Here is a 27,714-nt window from a genome sequence, read left to right on the forward strand (position 1 = left end):
ATTTTAGTGCACAACTTGGAGTTCAAGGTCACCTGCAGCTACAGGGTTTACTCATACTCTTTTTATATATTATTGTCAGTGATTGGCTAACTGATGACACGTGGGTACAAATGAAAATGGCTTTCAACACCGGTAAGTATTGTAATGGGCGACGACTAGCTGTATTTACAAACGGATGTTATTGTTAGATACAACATGTCAACAATATCTGTGTACAATTTTACAATACTTAGTCATAATGTAGGCCTTTTCAGTGCACACTAGTTTTGCAATATTTTGAGTGTCTTGGAACGTGACTTAAGTTAAGATGGATGCGCATGCATGCATCAAGGCAATTGCAGTAAAACTTCCGGCCATGACGGCTTTCTTAAAGCCAATAACCTATACATTTTACTTCTGTTTTAATTATCACTACTGACAAATTCTTTGTGTTTCTGGAGGTTCTGGTGTTTGCTCTAGCTAAACAAAATAATTTTGTTATTTGTTTGTTTGTTTGTCTGTGTGGTTTTTTTTTATGCGAAACAGAAAAGGTACGTGTACCTAGGGCCAGTAACTTTAAGATACAACACTACAGATGATTGGTAGGGTCATAATAGCATGACTAAAATGTCGCACTTTTAACATCATAGAATGTAAATCACCTAAGAAAACCCCCCACGCCACAATTAAACTACTTTAAAAGCCAAACGATCCGCATTTTCCCCCGCAAAATGACCGAATCACAAATAAACATTATTAAGTAAAGTACTAAAATGTGTGATGATTTAAAAACCTAACATATCACTGTCAAAAAACATTAAATGGTATTACTATATAGAATTATCGATATAAAGGTAACCTTTTCGTACATAACATATCAAACGATCCATACGTTTTAGAATAGCTTGGCTTCTATAAATAAATATTATATGAAAAATAAATAAATAAATAAATAATGTGTGTGTGTGTGTGTGTGTGTGTGTGTGTGTGTGTGTGTGTGTCTTTATTTCACGTTTTGTACATAACCATAGAATATACATAGTTGTTTGTTGTTGGTTTTTAAACAGCACCCATCCAAATACAACAATGTATGATATTAATGACAGAAAGTTTAAGTTTTGAAAAACAATAATGGCTTAATGTGAGACCCACCCCTACCCGCATCAAAAAAAACAAACAAACAACAACAAAAAACAAAAAAACAACAACAACAACCACCCATCCAAACAAGCATATTATAAGTTTCTATAAATTGAAAGAGTGAAAAAGTGAAATTTCCCTCTACTAAATAATTTATGTATCTAATACCCACATTATGCTAACGCGAGTACAAAACCGATTTATTATTTACTTTAATATGTTATATGTACTGAGATTGTATTTCATTTTCACTAACAATTTTATTTTGGTATTTTTTAAAGATATATGCATCAAGCTAAAATTGTATCTTTCCAAGTTATTTTTAATTTATGGTATGATTTTCAGAATATATATATATGGATAAAGATAAATATATGGTAATCAAATATAATTAGTTCATTTCTTTGAAAGTTTTAATTTCAAATTTATTTAAGTGTTTATTTTGTCAGAAAATTATTATCATATCATATCATATCATATCATATCATATCATATCATATCATATATCATATCATATCATATATTGTGTCATAACATCACATCACATCATGTCAAATCACGTCACATATCATATATCATATCATATACCACATGTATACTTTAAGATATGAACTTTTTAATGGCAACATGTGTGGACATTTCGACATTATGTTTTAATCAAACTACAAGAGCCACTATACACGCAAAGTATATATACTGCACTTATACACAGATACGTATTATGTTTGTGTTTGTTTATATTATAAGTTCAATGACAGCTAGTGTCGTTTTCCGAATACTGTATCTCTATATAAACACAGCTATGTTTGCTAGCAGGCCAGTGATTGGCTGAAAGTCGCACCACTTGGTGTATGAGCAATACGAGCAGCACTCCTTGATAGTGGATACCTGCGTGAGAAGTCACGGAATCTGAAACGTTAAACTTTGTTTTGTTTATCAACACTAGAGCACCTTGATTTATTAATCATCGGTTATTGGATGTCAAACATTTGGTAATTCTGACATAGTCTTTGAGGAAACCTGCTACATTTTTTTAATGCAGGAACTGGTATTTCACATGACATCTCTAAAATAAAAATAGAATTGATATGTTTGAGTACAGGTAGTTTCGGTTTTAAAATAATCGATGTACATGCATTTTGTTAGTTTTCAGCTATTGTCTGATGGTGAACTTATATGGGTACAACTTCGTAGCCGTTAACATAGCGACACCGTAGTGAAAGACATACATAAACAACATGACTTCTCCGGCAGGTAAGTCAAAAACACATGACTGTTAAAAAACTGTTCTGAATTTGCTGCCTTGGTAAGATGTTTGCAACTAACATAGCTGTTTTAACAACTAAAATACATATTAAATTCATTTGTTTTAATTTTGGAATATCGGTGCTTTGTATCCAGTGTGTCATCCTAATGTTTGTTTTACTCTTTGCTGATGGCACTGTACTCCTTGCAGATAATTACCAAGATATGCAAAACTCTTTGAATGTATTTGATTCGTATTGCACGAAATGGAAACTAACGGTAAATTGCAAAAAGACGAAAGTCTTAATCAACAGGAATGATTACAAAAAGGTGTTTTACCTTGGAAAATCAAAGCTTGATAATGTAAAAATTTATAAATATCTATGTATTACATTTCACAAATCGAATAGATTTACTAAATGTTTGTTTTGTTTTTAAAGTTTTGTTTAACGACACCACTAGAGCACATTGATTAATTAATCATGGGCTATTGGATGTCAAACATTTGGTAACTATGACTCCTAATGCAACAAGGGATCTTTTATGTTCAAATTCCCACAGACAGGAAAACACATACCACGGCATTTGTCCAGTTGTAGTGCACTGGTTGGAACGAGAAAACCCCCAATCAGCTGAATGGATCCACCGAGATGGTTCGATCCTGCGACGCAAGCACCTCAAGCGAGCACTCAACCGACTGGTATCGACTAATCACAGGAAAACAGTCCCAGTGGTCGTTATTACTCAATGATGTTAAAAATAACGTTATAATCACAAATCGATTATGTATCTTAAATCTGTTTTAGATGATATTGGTTGTACATATATATCATATAATATGGTTATCACAGTGCAATGATATTACTAATGCTTCCGTGTTGAAAACGTATATTAATACAAAGCTTACTTTTCAATCATGGTATATTACTTATATTGATAACGCATCTAAAGCTTCAAATTATAAATTATTTTAAAATACTGTTGCATCTGAGACACCTCACAATTGTAGAGAGAAAACACTGGTGTCCATTATTACATTTTAGATTATCAAACCATAATCTTCCAACTGAAACGGGCAGATGAAAAAATGTACCACTACAAAATAGAATATGTCCATTGTGTAATAAGTACGATATCGGAGATGAGTTTCATTATAGATGATAATAAACGAGTTACCAGTTATTATCAAATTTATGTCCCGAGTGAAAAGATAAAAAAGATAAAAGATAAAAACTTTATTGCATATAAACATTCCACATACGGAACTGGATGCAAAACATATGCATAAACAAGAAACAAACAAAATGACTAATTATGGGCAATACATGTATAATCATGAACAAATTTGCATACCGCACCAGCACAGGCTGGGTTTTGGTTTTGCATAATATATTTAAATTTTTCTTGCATACTCATACTTTTAAATAGGTAATTATGGAAAGTTAGATATGCATATAATTTGACACGTTGACTATTATATTTCTCACATATTATGATATGATGGTATTCATCTTCAGTTACATTGCAGTGGTCACATAAACGTTCTTCCACTGGAGTGAAGGGTTTTGTATGGTGCCCAGTCTCCATTTTTAATTTCTGGTCACTGAGACGTATTTTAGTAAAAGCTTTACGGTGCTCTGGATGTATACAGTGTAATAAATATGGCTCTAGTTGAATATTGTGTTTATATAATTTGTACGTTCGCATCTTATTACTGGATCCATCTCTTTTGGCTGGAGCTATATGGTTTTCTTTTAAAATATTGTGATACTTAGTTTTAATTATATTTATAAGATGAATGGGATAATTGACAGTGCTTCGTTTTTGATTCAACTCACCAATGTAATAATATAATTTGTGAAGCCAACCAATATTTTTCTTTTCAAGGCTTGTGCATTCAGAGAAAGCATGTTGTAAAATAATGTTGTCCGTAGTTTGTATATGGGAGTAAAAATGTAACATTTTTTTTACCACAGACAACAGGAGTGGGTACAAACCTAGCTCAGCTCTAGAGGCCCAATTATGGGTACGACTATTAACCTGTAGTGTTGATTTACGGAATTTTAAAAGCACTCTCTCTGGCAGGAAAGTTTCCAAATATTTTAATGATATGAACTGGGCACCCCAAATCTCACTGGCATATAAAAGGACAGGCTCAACAAGAGAATTAAATAACTGGCATGAAATGTCTACTGGTAGGTTAACATTTGAGAATTCTTTCTGCATCTTGTAAAAACAACCTAGTCCTTTGCTCCAAAGTGATCGGGAACATTCTTTAAAATTTCCATTTTGAGTAAAGTCAACCCCTAAATATGTATACTTTGTTACAACTGGGACTTTATTATTAAGTAAGCTTATTTGTTGTACTTTGGCCACCAAAAATAACAATTTTTATTTTATTTAAATTAATAGTAAGATTGTTGTCATTACAATATATATCTAGTTGATCAAGGAGCTGTTGTAGACCATGTGGGGTTTTTGATAAAAGTAGAAGATCATCTGCAAAAAGTAGATGGCTTAAGCGCATTTGTCTAGTGATACTTTATCTCCAATGTTACATAAATATTCTTGGAAGTCATTAATAAACATAGTAAATAGTGTTGGAGATAAAATACAGCCCTGGCGAACACCAATGTTTGATTGGAATGGTTGTGATATGCCTTTATCAGTCTGAACACTATATGTAACATTAACATATAAAGATTTGATTATTTTTAAAACATTACCTGTAACCCCCATAAGAGCAATTTTATTAAATAACTTGCTTCTATCCACATAATCGAATGCTCGTTTGAGATCTACAAAGCATGCATAGACCTTTTTCTTTTTACATTTATATTTATCAATCAGGGTTTTTAGTATAAATATGTGATCTGTTGTTCTAAATCCTTGCCTGAACCCAGCTTGACAGATATCAATTTGGTTGGTTTGTTGTAGGTAGTCTACAATTCGTTTATCTATTATTTTGCAAAACAATTTACCAATACAACCACTAAGAGCGATTCCACGATAGTTACTTGGGTCTGTTTTGTCACCTTTTTTGTGCAAAGGGACAATTATTGAATGGGCCCACTGTGGAGGAAAATAGCCTATTGACAATATATCATTGAAAACTTTGACAACATGATCTAGTATTAATGGAAAGAGACATTTGATAAGCTCATTAATGACATTGTCTACACCCTGTGCCTTTTTCAGCTTAATATCTTCAATACATGCTATAATTTCCAGTGCTGATATTGGTGAATTAATCACTTGGTTATCCTGCAGATTAGTATAATCAACCTCATTAGAAGAACAGTTAACTGTTGGATCTTGGTAGATCTTTTCAAAGTGGTCTACTAATTCATGAGGATCAGGGAACACTTCGGGTTTTTTTTTATCCTTAATACTGTTAATTGTATGCCATAAAGCTTTTGTGTCATTCTTAGGTATACTTCTAAGTTTTGAAACAAGATCACTTTTATGAGACCTTTTTTATGACGGGTTAATCTCTTAATCTCTTATATTTCTTTTTGGACAGAAATGGATTTTGCTTTGTTTCTTGTGTGTTATTAGCATTAAATGTCTTGAAATTAGATTCCATAGCCAATTTGGCATTTTTGCATTCTATGTCAAACCAAAGATTTTTCTTCAGAGATCTATTTAGATTCTGATGTTTGGTAGCATATATATTTATGGCATTTACTATAGATTTAAACAAGTTGACATAGCAGCTTGCGTCTAAATCCGACGTTGGTGGTGGTGTCAAAATGAACCTATTGAGTGCCTCTTTGTTTTCATCTGACATTACTGCTGAGTATACACGTGGCATGCTATTATTGTGCCATTTTCTTTGTTTACGTTTCGTGAATTTATGGCTGAATTTTTTGGGATTTTCCTGTGACGTTTTGTTTCTAACTGATATATTAAGTTTTAAGGAGAGCTGACAGTGATCTGATGTCCATGAAAGTGGTTTAATATTAAAATATTTCACATGGCTGTAGAGTTCTTCAGATGCAAGAACATAATCTACAACACTCTGACCATTGTACGTGTGGCATGCAAACTGTCCCAAGTGATCTCCAACTGTTCTACCATGTAAAATAATTAATTTTGATGCAATTGCTAGTGATATGAGGGATTGTCCAAATTTGTTCGTTGTATTATCTCGGTTATTTCTTTTTGTCTCTATGGTAGTAAAAATATCTGACGGTACATATATGTTTTCAAGAAAATTAACTCCATCACTATTCACACACCCACACTCGGTAGCAATTCTAGCGTTAAAGTCCCCGCCAATTATTATCGATCCATGTTGCGAATATTTTAAAACTTCATTACTTATGACATTAAAGGGATCTGTTGTTAAATTTTTTCAATATGATGAATTTTCAGGTGGTACATAAGTAGTGCAGACAAATATATCTTTGTCAACCGATAAAAACGTTTTACTAATTCTAATCCATAATGTAAATTCACTACATGCTACAAAAGAAACAAAAGGCTTTAAACCAGTTTTACATAAAAAAAAGCCAATCCACCACGGGATGCTTGCACAAACTATTTGCGTGGATTGGAAATTCAAAAATATCCTGTAAAATTGAAGTCACTCTTGTTTCCTAACCATGTCTCAGAGAGACCAATAACATGAAAGTTTTTAAAACACTTATTAAGTTCATCACGTTTTAAGTCGGATATACCTTGTTTCCAAAATGAAATATTAAATTGTGAATTTGATGTTAACATTAATCAAATTCAACCTTCTGGAATGCTGATCCATTGGCTATATAACCCACTACTTCACCTCTCTCACATACATTTAACGTTTTGCACACATTTATGTATATGAATATCGGAACAGATTATTGAGATACTGCAGTATATATTGAGCACTCTGATGATCAGTGAATGGCATCCTGCTGGTAGCGCTCCCTGGGAAACCCCAAGGAACATTGCTGTCTCTTACTGTAGACAGTACGTGAGTTCAGAATGGATGATATTGATGTTGATTGCTTATCCTGTCATTTGGAGTTGAGAAAATGTTGGCATTATAAGTGTTTGTCATCCGTTGACCATTCATCCGTTCACTGGAATGCACCATAGTATTTCTCTCGGCATGATCGGTTTTTCTGTGGGGATAACTGTTGCTTCTGTTTGGCAATGGTGGGAAATCTTGGTGGGTGTACTTGTGCTCCCTGGCAAGCACATGTGGTTGGATGTCAGTATCACGACTTGATCTGTCTTTGTTGTGTTTAATTGTAAGACCCACAGACTCCAGGAATGAGTTGGCAAGAATACGAGATTTATATTTACTGGGGTGGACTTTGTCGTGATACATGTTCTTTTTGGGGGCACCCTGAAACAGAGTTGATTGGTCAATTACTTCCACATTTAATGAGGAAGCTAATTTTTTAATCTTATCATTTGCGTTGTTGATGTTTTTGTGGAGTTGGCCTTGAGTTAAAGAAGGCAAGATGAGTGAAAAGTAAATGGCTGCATTTGGAAATTTACTTTTACATTCATTAAACAACTGTTTGTATTCACTTACTTCAAAAGCGTAATCTGGAGGGTTATGGCAGTCATTTACTCCAATGTGAACAATGACAGTTGTTTTTTGAGGCAAGTTCTTGACTTGTTCCATGAGTTTGGTCACTCCATGTCCTGGGTAAAACAACACCTTTGACGTACGGTTTGGAATGTGTTGACCGATAAAACGCAGAATCGAGTCACCTAGGAAAAGTGATGTTACTTCATCACTGATGTATGTATTGCGTGTTGGGGGGGGGGGGGGGGGGGGGGGGGGGGGGGGGGGGCTGGCTGCCTAATGTTCTCATATTTACCTTCCGTTTGAAGTTTGGTGTTGTGAATGGTCTTTACATGTTGCTGTTTCTTTTTCACCTGAATAAATTGCTCTTCTTCGTTGTCTTCTTCTGTACTTGATTGCTCATCTGTGTTGTTTATGGGGTTTTTTGTTTCTTTTATGCATGACATAGAACAGTTTTCTTTAACGGCCGATGTCAGTGGAACATTTGATCTGTCCTCAAACTGTCCCTTTTTAATTTCTATCTAAGTCTCCACTGTTGATTTCTGTGAAGTTTGGAGTAACTCCACATTTACTGCATGTACTTGTAAACTGGCAGATAGGGCTCTGTTTTTCTTTTCAAGTTGTTCAAGTTTTCTTTCTAGCGTTTCATTGACTTTTTTTATTTGGATATTGTCAAATTGTAAGTTTTCTATAGATCTGTTATGGGATTCTTGCATTTCCTTTATGCGATTTGAGAATTGCACTCTGTTGTGACTTTATCCGAGTATTAAGCTTATAATTAGTGGGTACTTACGGTTTAGCTGATTATCTTGATTCCGTAACGTCTGGTCGTTTTCACGGTTCAGTCGCGAGCGGGCTTGGCCTTTCAGAATCGTCTGCTGGCTTTTTGTGTCCACGGGACGCTCCTCGTCCAATAGGTGGGCTCCTTTTCCCCGCCAAGCTCTACATGGTAATGCACCAGTAGACTTTCCATCTCCAGGGGTGCAGGCGGCGGACCATTTCCAACTTCGACATCCAGGCGTTGACTGGTCGCGAGTCACCACACTCTCCCCCATTTTATAGAAGAGAAGATCACCTCCCGAATTTCCAGGGAACATCAAACACTTCACACGCAGGTTACTGACTCGGATTCACCCGGGCCAGGATTCGACGACCATCCATGAATAAACAGGTTCTTGGAAACATCCAGGGTTTCCTATTGTTATAGGTTAAGACTACCCCCCAAAAGAAACAGTCATATCATATTTGTAAAAAGATACTGACTTATCTGGCGGTGGCATCCAGAAAAGCCATTAAAGTTATTATATCCACGAGTATTATCCATTGCATAGTTAAAGTCACATCCATGAATATTAAAATTATGCACTGAGCACAGTTCAAGTCACATCCAGGAATATTATTAATGAAACACCAAGAACTACTCCTTGAATAACACTTAAAGTTGAACACTTAAAGGTAAAACACTTAAAAGTTAAACACTTAAAAGTTAACAGTTAAATAAATTCCAACTCAGCCTTTTGTGCAAATGTCAGTCAAGGCAACTATATTACATTATATTACACAAACCTAACAAAAAACTGGTCCATCATATTTTGCCCTATATGATGTTGACCTCCTAATTACATCCTTACTAAAAAAGAGTCATAATTCAAATAATTATCCCTCAACTTAGCAATAGTTAATTGAGAATTAACTATTATTCCCCCACAAAATAATTTGGGACCCTCTCCCTAAGGAACATGATAGATACCTTCCCTCCCCCTCACAAAAGGATGGAAACGGTCTGCATCATCCAGGAAAAATATAATTTTATGTCCTGTTTTATCTTCTCAGTATTACATACTTACCTGAGAAGAGACCCCTTAGAAATAAGGTCTGTTCCCAGTTACCCAAAATCCAACCCCCCTTCCTGGGACATCTTCTATTATTACTTACCCACAGGCCTCCCATACCCAATTAACTGTTCCCCAAGTGGATGCTGAACACCAACCATTCACCTGAAATACATTTAACTGGATAATATTGTTAGACCTGAAATAAAACATTAAAATTAGACATATAATACGATTATTTAAGTTTAACCCTAATTCTCTGGTCTACAAACCATCATTAAAATATACCACCAGTAAAAATCCCCCACCATATTGAAATAATTATTTTCAAATATTTTAAATTCAGTACATAGCACCTGACTAAGATATGTAGGTGTGAATGATATGGAGGGGTGTTCCCAGCTAATGCTCGGTACAAACCCATTCCATACAGACTTGACCATGGTAACCTCCTGGTTTAATAATCACCCCCCTTTTCCCCCCCTTTTCACCGGTTAACAAGCCCATACAGCGCCGGTTGTTGGAAACAGTGCTCTGCAGTACTGCCTCCAGGGATGTTTTGCGAACCCTGGCCACCTCGGCTACCACCTCGCCGAGGTAACTCGGGCCGCTAGGACCTTGGCCCTTCAGTCCGGCATGAGGGGCATTCGTCTCCAGGAGAAGATGATCGACGGGGATTAGCGCCACCGCCTGGCGCTGTTCCCCATCCATTGCAAACATCTTCTCGCAAAATAGGCCTCCGGGAACAGCCTGCAGGCATCCTTAACCGCCTGGCACCCCCCGTCGAAGGAGGTTAAGTGTATTTTTTGGGAACGGGGGCACCTCTCCTGGAGGAGAAGGAGACCGGCCGCTAGAGGGCCACGACTCCCAACTCCCTCCTACAAAACTCGTCACTACAGGCGTGGACGGCTTGCTGGCCTCCAGGAGTGCTTTCATCAACAACTCCTGGGCCCTCCACGTCCCCACGTCGGTAGAAAAATCTAAACCAACGAAGATGGTCACCCCATTCTTAGTGGCCATCTTCTCCACCCATCCCCTCTCTGCGTCTTGGACCATGGTGGCGAACCGGGGATGAATCCCTACTACCACCTTCCAGGCCGGGTAACATTCCACCATAGGTGGAAAGTGACCCGGCTCGATATGCACGGACATCCCACCTATCACATCAATAGCTGGGCATGGAATACGGTGTGGGTAGTGGTACTGTACCACTTGCTCCAAACTAGGAGCTGTGCCCAGTTTCATGACCCGGGCAAAAGACTTCGGGTGAAAATGGGCATCCACCCCTTGGAGAGTATCCCTCCCCACTACTGATGGCACAGGCGAAGCAGTCCAGCTCTCACCGGGCTCTGCTCCCCCTGAAACCATCCGACCCTTGTCCTCCGCTGGCAACGACTCCCCACTCCCCGTTATCACTAACTTTCCCGGGGCGTCATCTTGAGAAGTCTCTTCCCCCGCCGGGATATACTTATTCCGAGGAATATCCACCCCCGTAGCCGACCATCCCATAAACCAACGGCGGTCCTCAAGGGACAACAAAGTCACCGCGTGAAGCAACGCCCTCCAGTGAATGAGCGCTGCTACACTCAACACTGGATTCAGCGTAAACTGCTCAGATGGCTCGTTTAGAAAACGGGCCATCTGTTGTAGTGCAGGCACGTCCACCTCTGACGGGCCCACCATACTCGGGATCAATGGTCCCAGTCTACTGGCCAACTGACGAGGAGTAGCCGACGGTCCGCAGACCCTCCTTGCCAGTTCTCTCACTGCCGCCCACCGAATGGCGGCCAGGTTTGGGGTTTGTGGGTTTGCTGCCCCCAAGATTCCCGGGATGTGGACTGACAGGGCATGCGCCCGTAATTTACGGGTGCATGTCCCACAGCCTGGGACTGGACATTTGGAGTCCCGAGACTTCTTACCCCCCCCCCCCCCCCCCCCCCCCGTCCTTTACCCGTGTCTGATCCCTTCCTCTTTTCCCCAAGGCTAACCGGTCCGGGCGTACGCCCAGTATCCTTGGGGGAGACTGACTCGGTCGATTCCGGTGAGGTGGGTCGGGGGAAAAACAGACCTGACTGAGATCTGGGCGAGCACAACCCCGGCGGAGACCAGGGTAAGGCAACTCCCAGCGGAAACCGTAAGCATGCATATGCACACACACACATGCATACGCACGCACTCTCACACACACACACACACACACACACACACACACACACACGCACATACACATTTGAGTAAATGCCACTGAAGTAACTTTAGGAAAACATACCTGCAGTTTGCTATAACTTCATTGGCTCCACTGACATTGGTCCTTCCAACAACATTCCTTAAGTAGAACAGGGTTCCTTTGTCCAAAGCAGAATTTTGCTTGTAAAATTTCTGATAGATGAACTGACAAATGGAAAACATTTTGCAATAGTTCTCACTTGTGGTTATTTATAATTAAATAAATATGTGAGTAAGTTCTCTCAAGCAAAATTATTAGTTTCTGTTGAATGATGACTGATATTTAATACATTTTTTTAAATAACAACCATAATCAATAGATATTATAATTGCTGGATATTTGTTAAAGTCTACAATTTATTGAAATCCAAAATCATGATAATTACACTATTTTTGATGTTTTTAATCAAATTAAGTTAAATACAACAAATCTTTTAGATAGGACAATTCTGGGGTTATATTTTACAAATGGCAGGGAATAAAAATAATACACTTTAAAAATTTAAATATACACAACAAAAAACCCTAAAACTCAATGACAGCTGATACCAGGGGTTAAATTGTTTGCCTCTAATACCTGTCACATATTTTGGCATTACTATTAAACATTAAGCATGATAATTGGTTAATAAATTATCACTGTTTTATGCAGTCGCACAATGAAATATTAAAATATTGTTCAATAGTTTTGAACAAGATTTGAGTAAGCCTGCTTTTTAGACATTACAGTTTGAACATATTTTTTGGTTCAGTAAATTAACTGTCAATTTATTATTTTCTTATAATGATGACATTTCAACCCCTGAATTTCTGAAAGGTATTATAATTGATTTAATAGCATGCATAAAAAACCCCATTAAAAAATACAATTCAATAAAGCATGCAACAAATGAAAGATGTATGTAAGTTGTATGCAGTGTTGCACCATTTTAGAAATTTTTAAGTTTTTAGATTTTTTGGGTATAAACCATATAAAGACAATATGTTCTTACATGTATATTGCAGTTTAGCTGCTTACAATATTCATTCTGACACCGTATATTTATTGTTGTCCTGGTGTTTGTAATAGCTAAAATTTAATTTTTCTTAAAATGCCAAATATATGTTTACATATCTTGGAACTTGGGTCAGTTCCTTTGATGAAACTGCTCTACTACAAACATATTTACAAATAACAAAACATACAAAACACAACTTAATTAAGAATCCAACATTATTTAGTGAAACATATTCATGCTGTAGTTTTCAAATACCAGAAGAAGATTCATCATTCTGTGAAGGCCTTCAGGTCGATGAACAACACCAGTCAGCCTTTCGAAGTCTGTTTTTCCATTCAACATTGCTAACTGAGCTGAGTAAGCCCTTTCATTAGTTAAAACATCTCCTCCAAATACCTTTTTTCTTAATTACAGTAGGGTTTTCACCACCTGTTCGAGGAATGTATTTCTCATGAATGTGTTCTAAGATACTTATCATATCTTCTGATTTGTTTTCACTTTTATCAAGCAAATCTAAAATGGCAAAATCAGACTTTTTGGAAGTTTCACTTAAGTGAGGATGTGGTATGACTGTTGGCAGACATACAGCATATTTTTTTAAGCAATCGACATACTTAACAAGTATATGCATGATGTGAAAAATGAAGTTTTTATCAAGTGAATCACAATCTTTCAAATTTTGCACAAATGAACTGTTATCAATATGACTTATGTCGGCTATAGGAGCACTGTCATCCAAAGAGGTATTCAAAACTCTTTTTTCCAAATCAACAAGCAGAAACCAGTGAAAACTTTTGTTTCTTCGATCAACACTCATCTGAGATGGAGTTCTACTGATATCAATGTTGTCCCCAATAATGTCTGCAGATTGAAGTGTATGTATGGAAGTACCTGGAAAACTCTCACAGTGTTTCTTTTCTTCTGACATCAATGAACTGACATCTTCCATCTGTTTCTGCTGTAATGCCTTCTTTCTTACTGCAGTTGCAGATGTAGATACACACAATCCAAGCTTATTTAGAATAATGATAGTCTAAAAACAAAAACAAAACTAAAACAAATTAATTATATATAATTATATGTATATAAATACTAGACAGAATTTGGACCCAAAAATGTTTTGTTTTTTAAATGGCTTTATTATTATTTTTTGTATAGAGGATAACTGAAGGAAAATACAGTGGCGGATTCAGGGGGCACACGGTCCGCACGCCCCCTGTATTCGTGACAAATATGTACTTTTGAGTGGTTATATTTTACTTTCAAATTACAGGAAAAAACATCTACGGCACTTTCATTTCAAATTTTTTTATGTGCCCCCCCCCAAAAAAAAATCCTGGATCCACCCTTGAAATACTACTAAAAGAAGTTACTTTGGGATGTGAAATCATTTCAAGCAAACACAAAGAGATCATAAAGAAATGTTATATACATGACTATTGTAATCAAAGGATATTCATTTTATAAATAAAGTATTAGGCACATGCATAAGTAGTTAAGACATACATGTATATACATTCATATAGCATATAACAATTATCATTTTAAAAATTATTTTATTTAAATGTAGATTGATTATAAAATTTTACCTCATCAGTGGCTCCACCATGATCTAAAACTTGCGCAATAATGTGATGAAAAGCAGATATGTGTGTGTTTCGAAATCGGAGAGCTACGGCAGTAGCAACCGGTATCCCCACTGGTGATGCTTTAACCAATGTGGACATAAATCGGTGTATAAATGGAGCTGTGGTTTGTATTTCTTGATTCAAAATATCCATACTAAAAGTGTTGAATGTTTGCTATCTATTTGACGCAGAATGGAATTTGAATTTTTTGAACAGATAGCTGTTAATTCTTTTTGTACTTGCTTCAGAACAGAAGTTTGTATGGATTGTTTTAAATCTGAGCTGTAGATGGATCTTCCAATTTTATTTGGTGACTGGGGTTTCCACATGCTGGTAACAATCTTTTGAAACTGTCCAGGAACAAATCTTGATGTTATTGTTCCATCAACTTTGCTTCTTTGCATGACCTTCAAACAAATATGTTGAATGAGAATTATTTATACATGTGTATTAAAAAATTATTTTAAAAAATAACAATTATTTTGGATATTACAATTAAACTGAGAATACCAAAGAAAAGACCTGCCCTGGTGATAAGTATACATTAAATAACCTGTTGTTGTATGCATATATTATAATCTATATGTGTTTATTTTACAAACAATATATATATTCTTTTATCTATTCCTAACATATACAAATTATGTTTGTACATCTAAAATGTAAAATTCATAGGTTTCCCCAGGGCAATATGGCAGCACGGCCCATGCTTCCTTGGCTCTGTAAGTAAGCGCCTTAATGTCTGGTAAGCACCTTAGCGGAACAACTGTGATGCCTTAATTGAATTTGTAATAAATTAATAAAAAAATCGATGTGGTTTAGAATTTGCTCCCAATAATTGAAAACAAAATACGAATTTTGAGAAGATGAAAAATTATGAAAACATTTGACAGACAGAAGTAACTATATGCCTATGTCTACCTTTAATTTTCCCGGAGAAAATAATCTAATGCAAACTTTTTTGCATTTGTGTGGTGAAGGCATAACATGAACTTCGCTTTTGTGTGACTTTGCCTTGGGTGTTGTAATCATTGGCTTTTTCACCTGTAGGGAAGAACTTGGACTTGGTGTGTGGATGATGTTCCGCTTGCTTCCTTTTGCTGGTGTTAACAAACGCTACTGACATGTATTTTTAGGTGATGACAGTTTAACTGGGCTTCCTTTTGCTGGTGTTAACAAACGCTGCTGACATGTATTTTTAGGTGTTGACAGTTTAACTGGGGCTGTAGATTTCGCCAAATACTTTTCTCTGAGGCTGCTTACCAAACTAAATTTTTCTTTACGAATGGCATCCATTCGATTGATAAGATCGAAGTCAAGTTTTGCCAATTTATTTAGCTTATTAAAACAAGCAGAACACACATATTTAGAAATATTATCATTGTCTTTTGGGACATTCCCTAAGATTTCGCACAATTGTGTGAACACTCCAAAACTTTCCCCAAAAATTAACCGCCGAAACCTTTTTTTTAACATATCGTGACAAACACGACACGTTTCCACGGACGCTGACGCTGCCATCTTTATATACAATAACAAGGGAATCTATAAGGAACGTTGCAATTCGTTGCAATCAGATCTCATCGCATCCAATGAAATTTAAGCATTTTGTGGCACGATTTCTTGACGACATGTATCAAGGCGTAATACGAGGAACGAATATTAGCCTTGATTTATGAAGATGTTGGTTCATAAGCGTCAAATTGTCCAATAGTAGTGTTCGTTAGACTAATACAGAATATTTCTTACTGAGAAAGTATGGAAAATATTTTCCCTGTTATGAGTGACTGCTGGGGTAATAAATATATTTACATGTATGTTTTTCAAGAATGAAAGAAATAGTTACTTACCATCTTTCTGTCAGCCTAATTATGAATACCTTCTAATCTCCTGGCTGATATTCTGTATATATTTTGTGTGTCTTTGTATTTATGTACATTTATGTACCACTATCTTTTCACAATTATATTGACTGCTGTTTGTGTCCTTTGGCATATACGTTGAGACAATGCTTATAATGTCATTGTTTACCGTCTTTGGGTTGTATAGCTATCTCTACGCGTGATTTTCAAACACATAACATTACGTGGCTTGTAACAGGTAACCTAACAAAATGATAAAATGTATGCAGACATCTGCACATGCTGTCAGTGCAGCACCAGCCTTGGCGGGCACAATATCACGAAATTCTTTGGACTTAAAGAAATGCATGTACTTCGTTTACAATTTCCATTCACATTCTGGGTATAAATTGAGCATTCTTTATATGAATGGTGCAGATGAAAAGTTATGGGTCGTGGGCGATCTCTATCAACAGAAAATCGTCAAAGAGCTTTGGCACTCCTTCAAGATGGCAGATCTCAACGATAGGCAACTTGGGGTGTCACAAAAGGTCATATCCAATCTATGGATGCGATATCGGCAAACAAATGCGGTGCAAGATCGACCTCGTTCAGGACGACCACGGGTGACAACGCCACGTCAAGTTCGCCTCCTGAGGTTGATTACTCTGAGCGACAGACACACTACTTCAAAAGTTCTGGCTAATTCATTGCAAGCTGCTATAGGTGTGCGTGTATCCCGGACGACAGTTACACGGCGTCTGAGGGAACGCGGCATTGAGACACGTCGTCCAGCAGTTCGTCCCCCTCTAACACCAACACTGAGTGAACAGACTCCGATGGGCTAGAGAGCACGTCACGTGGAGAAACCGTAATTGGGCACGTGTCCTATTCTTTGACGAATCAAGGTTCAACCTCCAGTTCAACAACGGCCGTAGACCAGTTTATAGGCGACAGGGTGAGAGGTTCCATGACGCTACCTTTTTCCAAAATGATCGTTTCGGTTTGTTATTGTGTGGGAGAGATCGGTGTTAATCGTAAAACAGATTTGGTAGTTGTACAAGGTACTGTCACAGCCCAGACATACAGGGACAACATTGTTGTACCAGTTATATTGCCATTCTTGAGGACTATGCCTGGTCAACATGTGTTTCAGGATGACAACACAATACCCTACAGGGCGAGTATTGTCACAGAATGCCTTATTGCCGGATCTTAATCCCATTGAGCATGTTTGGAACATGCTTGGGAGACGGGTATATGCACATCAACCAGAGCTGGCGACACTCGATGACCTTCGCAGAGTTTTGCTTGAGGAGTGGCAAAATATTGACCAACGCCAAATTAGAAAGCTCATCTGTGGTATGCGACGGTGTTGTCAGGCCTGCATAGAGGCAGTGGGTGGACATACACGTTATTAATGTTTGACATTTAACTTTTTCTTCAATGAATTCGTTATTACATAATGTGAAATGTGTTATTTTTAAAATGTCAGTTATGTGCCTCGTTTTAGAAAACCATTTTCAGTATCATATCTTTTTCCAAGTTTTAAATTGTTATTAAAGGCATACTGCCACGGATTTAAAGACTTTATTTCTCTAAAAATAGATTATAACAAAATATTACATTAATTGTTGGAAACCAAATCTAGCTATGGTATCACCTTAACTGAATGAACCATGATGGAGTGATATCCATGTCAACCCTCTCGGCAATTTTAGTTTTTGAATTGTGGACCATTGCCATAATTCATTTATTTTTACAAAATATTATTAATAAATGGAGTATGGTGGATATGAAGATGGTTGAATAAAGTACATTTAGGGACAAATCAAATTATTTTTGTTCAGGTAATACTTTGTTAGACCATTAAATAGGTCAGTGGTCTGTGACAATATGCCTTTAAACCTTTCAGACTCGACATCAGTTGTTTCTCTTTTCAATTCATTGTATGTGCGTCGTTTTATATATCTTATTTTAAGTGAGTCTAAACTTTTGCAGCGAAGAGTATATAAAACGTTTAGTTAATATGCGGTTTTATTGACGTTATTTTCTGATCACTATATCGCACGAACTCTTGTCTACACCAGCATTCTGTCTAAACTGGCATATTTTATCGGTCTCAAGTGAATCCGGTTTAGACAGAGCCCACTATACATGTGTGTGTGTGTGTGTGTGTGTGTGTGTGTGTGTGTGTGTGTGTGTGTGTGTATATACATATATATATATATGTGTGTGTGTGTGTGGGGGGGGGGGTGAACTTTACTATAATTATGTAGTGAAATGCATTTGAACTATAATTAATTCGTCAGATTTACTAGACCATTTCCAACTAAATTTGGTGTGAAGCTTCTCTGACCTATGGGCAAGATAAGACATGACGTTATTAATACGTTGCATAAAACAAATATTATGTAATGTACACTTGACAGTAAGTACATTAATTACAATACACATACACATATAATAATACAAATATACGGGTAGCCAAGTATTTATAAACGAATAAAGATAATATATGTACGAAATCCACGGATGTAAACAGTACATAAGGATTTATAGGATATTAAATGAGCTTCCATTTCGTTAGTGAAATAATTTTCAATTGTCACGAGCTTTAGCTTTATTACCCATAATCGATCTTAATTTACATCACTCAACTCGTTTGGTTGATATTCCTGTAAGGTTGTATTGCGCCAGTCGATGACGTCGAAGTGTTACGTCCCAGGTGGGGATGTATCACTTTGATATGTACCCAGATAATTTTAACCATATGAGTAATAAAATAATTTAGTAAATGGTTTTGTTTTTATGGGATGGGGGGGGGGGGGGGGGGGGGGGGGGGGGGGGGGGGGGGGGGGGGGGGGGCGTAGCCCAGTGGTACAGCGCTCGCTCGATGCGCGGTCGGTGTGGGATCGATCCCCGTTGGTGGGCCCATTGGGTTATTTCTCGTTCCAGCCAGTGCACCACGACTGGCATATCAAAGGTTGTGGTATGTGCTACCCTGCCTGTGGGATGGTGCATATAAACGATCCCTTGCTGCTTATCGACAGCGGGTTTCCTCTCTCAATATATGTGTGGTCTTTAACCATATGTCTGACGCCAAATAACCGTAAATAAAATGTGTTTAGTGCGTCGTTAAATAAAACATTTCCTTCCTTCCTTCCGACCGACGCTATTTTTTTCAACAATAATAATACATACCCACATACATACATACATACTCACTCTAAAAGAATTTTCACAAGGAAACTTTTTTTATTGTCCTAACCGAAAATAATTATTTCTTTTCAGCATGGGCTAGACACCAGGAAGAGTTAAAAAGGGAACAATTACGGAAGTGTTACCGCTCTGCACTGACCTTAATTGAGCCAACAAAATTAACTCCCTTAATGTTTGAAAAGGAAGCACTAACATTTGAAGAGAAACAAGAAATACATAATGCCGAACCAAACAGCCGTAAAGCTAGGGCTGCACTTTTGCTTGACAAGGTATATATTCATAACATTACTCATCTTTAAAACAGAGGGGTGGGATGTAGCAGAGGTAGAGCGCTCGCCTGAGGTGAGACCGGTAACAAGATTGATCACCCTCGATGCATTCGGGGTTTTCTTCACTCAGTAGCCGATTTATTTTTCGTGCTGAGGTGTCGTTAAACAAACATTCATTCATTCATTCATTCATTCATTTATTCATTCATTCATTCATTCAAGTGTCGAACGAACCATTTGGTAGACGCCAAATAGCCTTAGTTTAAAAAGATATCGAGTTGTTGTTAAAAAATCTAAGCGGTCGATCACGCTCACGTGCATGACACAGTGGGTAGACCTGACACTGGCTAATATGTATTGACGTATGAATATCTATATATATTGTATATATGTCGAGGTTGACTGTTACGTACATCGATCTTAACGCACTGGCGCAGGGGATAATTAAATCCTTTCTGACCTCACAAATTGTCCCATGCCGTTGCTGGGACTCGAACCTGTGGCATCGAATCCACCGCAATCTAACCACGATGCGTTCAGAGCTATCCAGACATTCATAAAATGGATGCTGTTTAACTCAACCACATGCATGGGACCTACAATCTACGCGGTACAAAACTAAAATGTCTTTTATAATTGAATTATACGGAAATTATAAGTATGATTGAATTAGAAAATATTTCTGGCACTAGTTATTTTGTAGATGGCCAAAGCTCTGTCTGTCTGTCTGTCTTTCTATCTTTACATCACATGTTCTGCTTGAATATTTTAATCGCTCTTGCACATTTAAAAGATATGTAGACGGGGGAAGAATAAATTACAAAAATACTAGACTCTTTAAGTTTTACTTTTACCATAGCTGTCTATTTGTAATCGATAATAGTTCGGGATTAAACCCTAACCTCGTATAAATTCCTCCTCAAGCGCCTGTTATCTCTTTATAAATTGTTATGTGTTTATTTTTAACAGATTTACGATCTTAATGTCACACGCTTTTTAACTACGGGTGTTTCAATGTATGATGTCTTTCTGGAGACTCTCTATGATAACCGATATCGCCCCCTGAGAAAGCAACTGAAGGATACGCATGTTGACGAAGATTTTAGTAAGTGTTTTGACTTGTGTTGTTGAAATGAACCTGTTTTACAAATCACACACACACACACACACACACACACACACACACACACACACACACACACACACACACACACACACACACACACACACACACACACACATATATATATATATATATATATATAATAAAAATTATCATATTATATATATATTTAAAGATGTATAAATGCATTTTTTTTATCTAATCATACATTTTAAAATTAATGTAGCCCGATAAAAATTGATATGCTATGAAAAATAAATTAATCAATCAATCAATCAATCAATCAACCAATCAATCGTAACGCTGTACATGTTCTGAACTAAGTTAATCAACTTTTAACATTTCTGCAAATTGTGAAATTAAAATCAATGTGAAGGTTTAGAACAATCTAAATTTTGTTTTTATAAGAAAGTTTTAATAACAAAATACAGTTACACCAAATATTTTGTGGAAGAAAAAAAAAATCCCACACCTAATTCATAAAGTCTAGTAATAATGTTTATCGCGCATTGGATGGTGACACGAAAGCTGCAGAGCTAAAATGTTTAATTCTCCACTGAGAATGAATGAGAATGAATGAATGTTTAACGACACCCCAGCACGAAAAATACATCGGCTATTGGGTGTCAAACTATGGTAATGCAAACAAGTAAAATGATGATCAACATCAATATAAAAATTCAAGATTTAAATAAAAACAGTGTAAAGAACTGTGCAAAAATACAAATATCACATATAGATACTGACTTTTATTCAAAATTTCAATTGTATCTCGAAGAAAACAAGGGGATGTGTGCTGTATTGGCCATTCTCAAAGAGAATGTTACACCCCTGCACCACGGTGAGGTTACAGCACACGCAAGTCACTAGTGTGATAATGGAACATGGTCATACTCCGAATCTCTCGACTCAAATGCTGGCATAAACCCAACCTAGCAGAAACAGTGGTATCACTGCCTTCTTTGTTAATTAACTAATTAACCTACTTTCACCAGTCATCAATTTGTCTAAGCCACAAAGTCGTCGTCTGCTTGCGTTTTCTTTTAAGTTAGATGAGACCATTTAATACCTTATTTAATGTTGTAGATAACACTAATAACATTAGTTCATCTCACATGTGAACTGTTACAGTAACCACAAATCATATGTTTACAGTCAAATGTTGGTAAATCTTTTGATGGTGCTCACAATACCGGTACGGCATTGATTGATCACGCAATTCATATCTACCTTTTTAAATATTTTATTTTAACACACAATATTAATAACGACACTTACAGACATTTTTCTATATAAAAATCAACGTTGGAAACCAAAAATATATCGACACAAACGTAATATCGACTCAATCATAACGACTCAACCGAGATAAAAACATGAGTGTTAAGGCCAAACAAAATAAATGTCTGGTCTCTGGTCAGCGCGCGCATCAATTTTGACCCTCGAGCGTCAACTTAAAAAAGAAAATTCTCGCGGTATGACGCCGATGTTTGCCGGGCGTTTCTTGCTGTGATGTAAAACAGCATTTGGAGCTAAAATGTCATCGCACATGAACTAGGAGTAGAACATTCTTGGACCATTAGCTGTCTTTAATTTGCGGTCAAAAACAGGTCCTGTTGTTCTGAATGAGTAGCATGGCTTGTTTTGAAAACATATACTGCCAAAGTCGAAGTCATAAACATTGCCTTGGCTGTATGGAAAATGTAAAGGAAACTATTTAGGGTACCAAGGCAAAGGAGGGGGCATCATGGCTATTAAGGATGGCCCAAGACAGATGAGGGGGATTTAACAAAGCAAAATATACCCACCTTTTCTGTGCAATCCATGATTTAAAAAACAACAAACAAAAACAAAAAGATTTTATGAATTTTTGCTACTAATTCTCTATTATAAAACTCGAGATATGATTTATAGGGTGTATACTACCAAATCAAATCCCATAGATGACAATAATAACATATGTGGCTAAAACTCCTACCTGCAGCGTATCAATCGACATAACGCCACGGATATAAATACTACCACCCCTCACCCTTAAAGTGAATCAGAAAAAATGGGGGTCAAGCTGTTCATTTCTGAGATAATGGGTAGCGTCTATGACTACCCTAGTTCAGCACAAAATTCGAGTACTTTTTAACAAGTACCCCATACATGTTTCAAGCACAAGGCTACTTGACACAGTGGTACTAGATGAAATACAATTGCATACATTTTTTTGCCCAGATGAAACTATTTGTTTTTTACAACCAGCCCACTGACATTTATCACCAACCACAGGACTTGTGGTGTTCACTTCTCTATCAAAAGTTGGGTGCACCTCGAACTACAGTGCAACCTAATATAATGTACCCCCCCCCCCCCCCCCCCCCCCCCCCCCAAAAATAAGGCCATATATATTGCATACAGAAAAAAAAAAAAAAAACCCCCACCCCCCCCCCCCCACCCCCCCCCCCCAAACACCCCCCCCCCCCCCCCCCCCCCCCCCCCCCCTCCCCCCCCCCCCCCCCCCCACCCCACCCCCCATAAGGCAATATGTCTTATTAGTGTTATTAACAAAATGTTTTAAAATAAAACTCTGGAAGTGTGTGTGTACTCAGGTATATATGTAGAGACAACAAAGTTAGTCAAGAGTACCTCTACCCCTTTAAAGAATTCCATTAAAACACATGCACTTGACTGACCCCTAGATTATGAAGACCTTAACATCAAAGAAATATCAGTATTAAAAAAATACACTGTCTGAGAAAGGAAGCACCAACATGACTGTACCTGTATGAAGTAATGACTTAATGTCCTGAACATTAGTGTTGGAAGGAAATCCCGTATGCCGGGTGTGGGGTTCTTCAAGTTACCAGGTGTGGCAATTTCAAATTCATCGACCATGCTGATTTTTATAATGAATCATCAAAACCATTGGCAGCCACCAATATTCATGACTATATTTTATTTATAGCCTACTGTAGTTGGAGGTTTTAATATTTGTGATATCTGGGATTATCATGCAGCTTTCACACATTTATGTTTGATTAATTACTAAAAGAATTATTTTTAAATGACATAATTACCCGAAGATCTATTTTCTTGCATTATTTTCTAATCCAGATGAATACAATATGTATATTGGATGTATTCCTACAATCTGTAATCCAGCATTTCATTTAACTGGTAGCATTGGGTAATACAGCTTTAACAATAAAACATATTGTCAACTTACTCCAAGGCAGATAATCAAATCTGAAAAAAATTGGTTCTGAATCTAATATAAACTTAAAATGCTCTTCATGAGAGCAAACTAAGTGATTATTTAAAAAGTATGATCTGGAGATCTAAATATATGTTTAATAGCTTATTGTTATGTATAAATAAGAACAGAAGGCACAATAATGACAACAAATTTAATTATGTTTTTGGTAAAGTTTTTGTTCAAATTTACTTAAAATTTTGCATAAAACAACAAATTTGTCTAAAATATAACTCAGCACCCTATGGTCAAGTGATGGTTAATTAATCAACCAGTATAGTTTAATTAAATAAAATGACAAAATCATAATAGTTTTTATTATGCACTGAATATGTGCTATAGGGTGTATACTACCAAATCAAATTCCATAGACGACAATAGTAACATATGTGGCTAAAACTGCTATCTGCAGCATATTAATCGACATAAACGCCACGGATATAAATGCTACCGCCCCTCACACTTAAAGTGAATCAGAAAAAAATGGGGGTCACTTCTCTGTCAAAAGTTGGGTGCACCTCAAACTTTGACCCAGCCGGAAGTTATTTGGTTTAGTACTACCTTTAGTTAGCGCAGTAACTATGACCACTGCTGTCATTGGTGAGCTATGACATGACTTATTGCCATGGACTGTTGTTTCTTTTGTCCAGTAAATTCCTGTATTTTGAATTGAATTAGTATTAATGTTCCAGTTACTGTTGTGCGTAAAACATAGGGGTTGGACGGGTCCTACTATAATTAGGTTGGCAATAGTTTGGGTGCGGGTTTAAGGTAGTCAGAGACACTATCTGTTATATATCAGAAACCAGCATAACTCCCCAGTTCTTCTGATATAATTTAAGGGTAAAAGTTGTAGTAACACAACATAACATATAATTCGATACAATACATTTATTTGTAATTTTAGAATCAGAGATATTTATTGTGTTACATTAATTAATGACAGTTCAAACTGTTTTGTTGTGTACTTGTTTGCATAAAGATTGTTGTCTTGTCGCTACAGATCTTGAGCCAGGCGACTACAGGGTCATCTGTGGTAAGGTTATCACCAATGAAGAAATCGTAAGTGCAGAAGGAAAGCCCTATAGATGTGTTAAACTTCTACATAGACAACTTGGACAAATAGAAGCTACAGCTCACAATCCCGCAGCCATTAAAACAGCAGAATATTTGGAGACAGGGAACTTCTATACCATAAGAGATGTTAGGTTGCAAAAAATCCCCGAAAAATTCAACACACCTGATGAAGCAAATATTCAAATTATAATAAATAATTCATCACATTTCACACTTAATGAAAATCCTTCAGAAAATATCAAAAACCTTAAGATAAAATATATAACCATTGAAGAAATTCAACGAAGAAAAGATAGCTGCTATGTCAATCTTCATGCTCGCATTATTGATCTAGGAGAACCATTTCGAACATCAAGAAAAAATATCTTATGTCGGAAGATTGACCTCTCTGACAACAGTCATCAAATTCAAATAGCATTATTTGAGGAAAATACCAATAAATATAATAAAGGACAGAATCTAACAATTATTGGAGCAAAAGTGAACAGTTCCAATGACACAGTGTCTTTGACCACTTCATTGAAAACAGTCATATATGTTTCAGATTCACTCAGTGACAGTGACGATAAAATCGTTCAAGCAACCATTCGAGAAATTCGAAATAAATATCGTATACCTGATTCTTGTCAAAAGCAAAATTGTGGCAGTCGTTTGAACAAATTGCCAAATGGAAAATACGTTTGCACAATATGCGAGGAAATATACAAATCGGATCCAAGTAGCTACAACATTGTCTTCACCCTAAAAGGTTCTTCACCAGGGGAAACATTTGAAGCTGTTGGATCTGATGAAGTTTGTCAGAAATTGTTTAACCTTGACTATGAGGAGTTTACCCAATATAAGAAACAAGACGCATTATTGAGATCCGTTATAGATGACGAATATGTATTCTATTACACAACTGATATGGACCAGACGCAGATTATTGATATAGTTAAACCAGAGCCTCCTGTAGACCTGTCAATGGCATATAGTTCGAATGAAACCAAGAAAAAGCGCAAATTGGATGATGCATGTCCAGGAAAGTTTGCAGGAGTATCAAACGCTAAACGTAAAAAATAAGTGTTCGAATCCATAGCATGTGAACTGAAACTTTTCATTGTCAAATAGATACGTGATTTAAGGCTTATGAACCTGATGCATAGATTGGATGTTTAGCATGTATATCACGTTTAACACACACAGCAATATACTATGCACACACATTTAGTAGGCAATGTTTCAAAACTTTGAAGCTGAGGGGTTTTTTTTTCTGTGTTTTGAGAAGAGACACTGTAGTTTGTACAATTGTTTACATCCCAGTTATAAACTAGAACCGGTCCAGGAAATATTGTGGGAGGCGGACCAAGGCCAAAAGGGCACATGGACAAACTCTTGAAGAGGTGCATCCCAATAACACTCTGGCGTTCGTAACTCGTTTATATGTATCTGCAAGTAGTAGTTTATAGAAGAATATAACATTTTCTTTGTAACATTAAGACTATAATTCACAACTTGCAAAGCTGAAAATTGTAAACAAATTGTTTTAAAAAGGCAGTTTTTTTTTAATTGTGGCAGGTCCTCCTGGATCCGCCCTTGATAAATGTCTGCTCAATGAGTACCAATTCGTAAACAGTAGCACAAACCAAATTTGAAGATATCACAAAATCGCCAGAATACAACAATCCCAATATGCATCTTCTATGTCCTTCAACCGAGATGCAACAGACTTATTACCAACCAGGTCAACTATTTTCATCTCTACCATTACCACCAGAACAATAACAACAACAACAACAACAAATGTATTCTACACTCCCGCAAACCAGGGTTAATGTACATGCATGCAGTACTACTGTAAGCCCACCCTTGTGGGCACAGACTTTGTGACCAAATCTCTAAACTAACGAAGACCGTTGGTGATATACCGAAAAGCTAGAAAGTATCGAGAACAAAATGGGTACCATCGAAAACACGTTGACTGGGTTAAACACTGGTGTCAAATCGGCCCATGATCGAATCAACAAGGTAGAGATCAGCTGTCAATTCATCAGCAATATCCACGATTGTATGAGTATCGAAATGAACCACCTAAAACGAACGGTAAATGACCTCTGTAGGGTGTACACTACCAAATCAAATCCCATAGACGACAATAGTAACATATACGGCTAAAACTCCTACCTGCAACGTATCAACCGACATAAACGCCACGGATATAAATTTTACCACCCCTTACACTTAAAGTGAATCAGAAAAAAATGGGGGTCAAGCTGCTCGTTTCTGAGATAACGGGTAGCGTCTATGACTACCGTAGTTTCGCACAAAATTTGAGTACTTTTTTTTACAGGTACCCCATACATGTTTCAAGCACAAGGCTACTTGAC

General features: G+C 36.9%; 3 protein-coding genes across 3 annotated transcripts; 1 reads left to right on the forward strand and 2 right to left on the reverse strand.

The window, feature by feature from the left end:
* Window positions 1–92: 92 nt before the first annotated feature.
* LOC121376482 lies at window positions 93–27,564 on the forward strand. Its single transcript, XM_041504364.1, has 4 exons — window positions 93–132; window positions 2,266–2,373; window positions 20,877–21,012; window positions 25,275–27,564. Exons 3-4 carry the CDS (start codon window positions 20,922–20,924, stop codon window positions 26,408–26,410), a joined length of 1,227 nt encoding a protein of 408 aa, XP_041360298.1. The 5' UTR covers window positions 93–132; window positions 2,266–2,373; window positions 20,877–20,921; the 3' UTR covers window positions 26,411–27,564.
* LOC121374490 lies at window positions 10,486–11,406 on the reverse strand. The gene has a single exon (XM_041501588.1). The coding sequence runs from the start codon at window positions 11,404–11,406 to the stop codon at window positions 10,486–10,488; it is 921 nt and encodes a 306-aa protein (XP_041357522.1).
* Window positions 11,429–14,728, reverse strand: LOC121374491. Its single transcript, XM_041501589.1, is given in 5 exon segments — window positions 11,429–11,561; window positions 11,993–12,114; window positions 13,203–13,352; window positions 13,354–13,980; window positions 14,537–14,728. Coding segments are annotated over 5 exon segments (1,224 nt in total).
* Window positions 27,565–27,714: the final 150 nt, after the last annotated feature.

This window comes from Gigantopelta aegis, chromosome 6, assembly GCF_016097555.1.
Source record: "Gigantopelta aegis isolate Gae_Host chromosome 6, Gae_host_genome, whole genome shotgun sequence".
Classification (NCBI taxonomy): Eukaryota; Metazoa; Mollusca; class Gastropoda; order Neomphalida; family Peltospiridae; genus Gigantopelta; species Gigantopelta aegis.

Coding starts and splice junctions, on each gene's coding strand:
- LOC121374490 (XM_041501588.1), bottom strand. CDS start 11,406: ATGGTGGGCCCGTCAGAGGTGGACGTGCCTGCACTACAACAGATGGCC.
- LOC121376482 (XM_041504364.1), top strand. CDS start 20,922: ATGTATGATGTCTTTCTGGAGACTCTCTATGATAACCGATATCGCCCC. Junction 21,013..25,274: donor GCATGTTGACGAAGATTTTA/GTAAGTGTTTTG, acceptor TTGTCGCTACAG/ATCTTGAGCCAGGCGACTAC.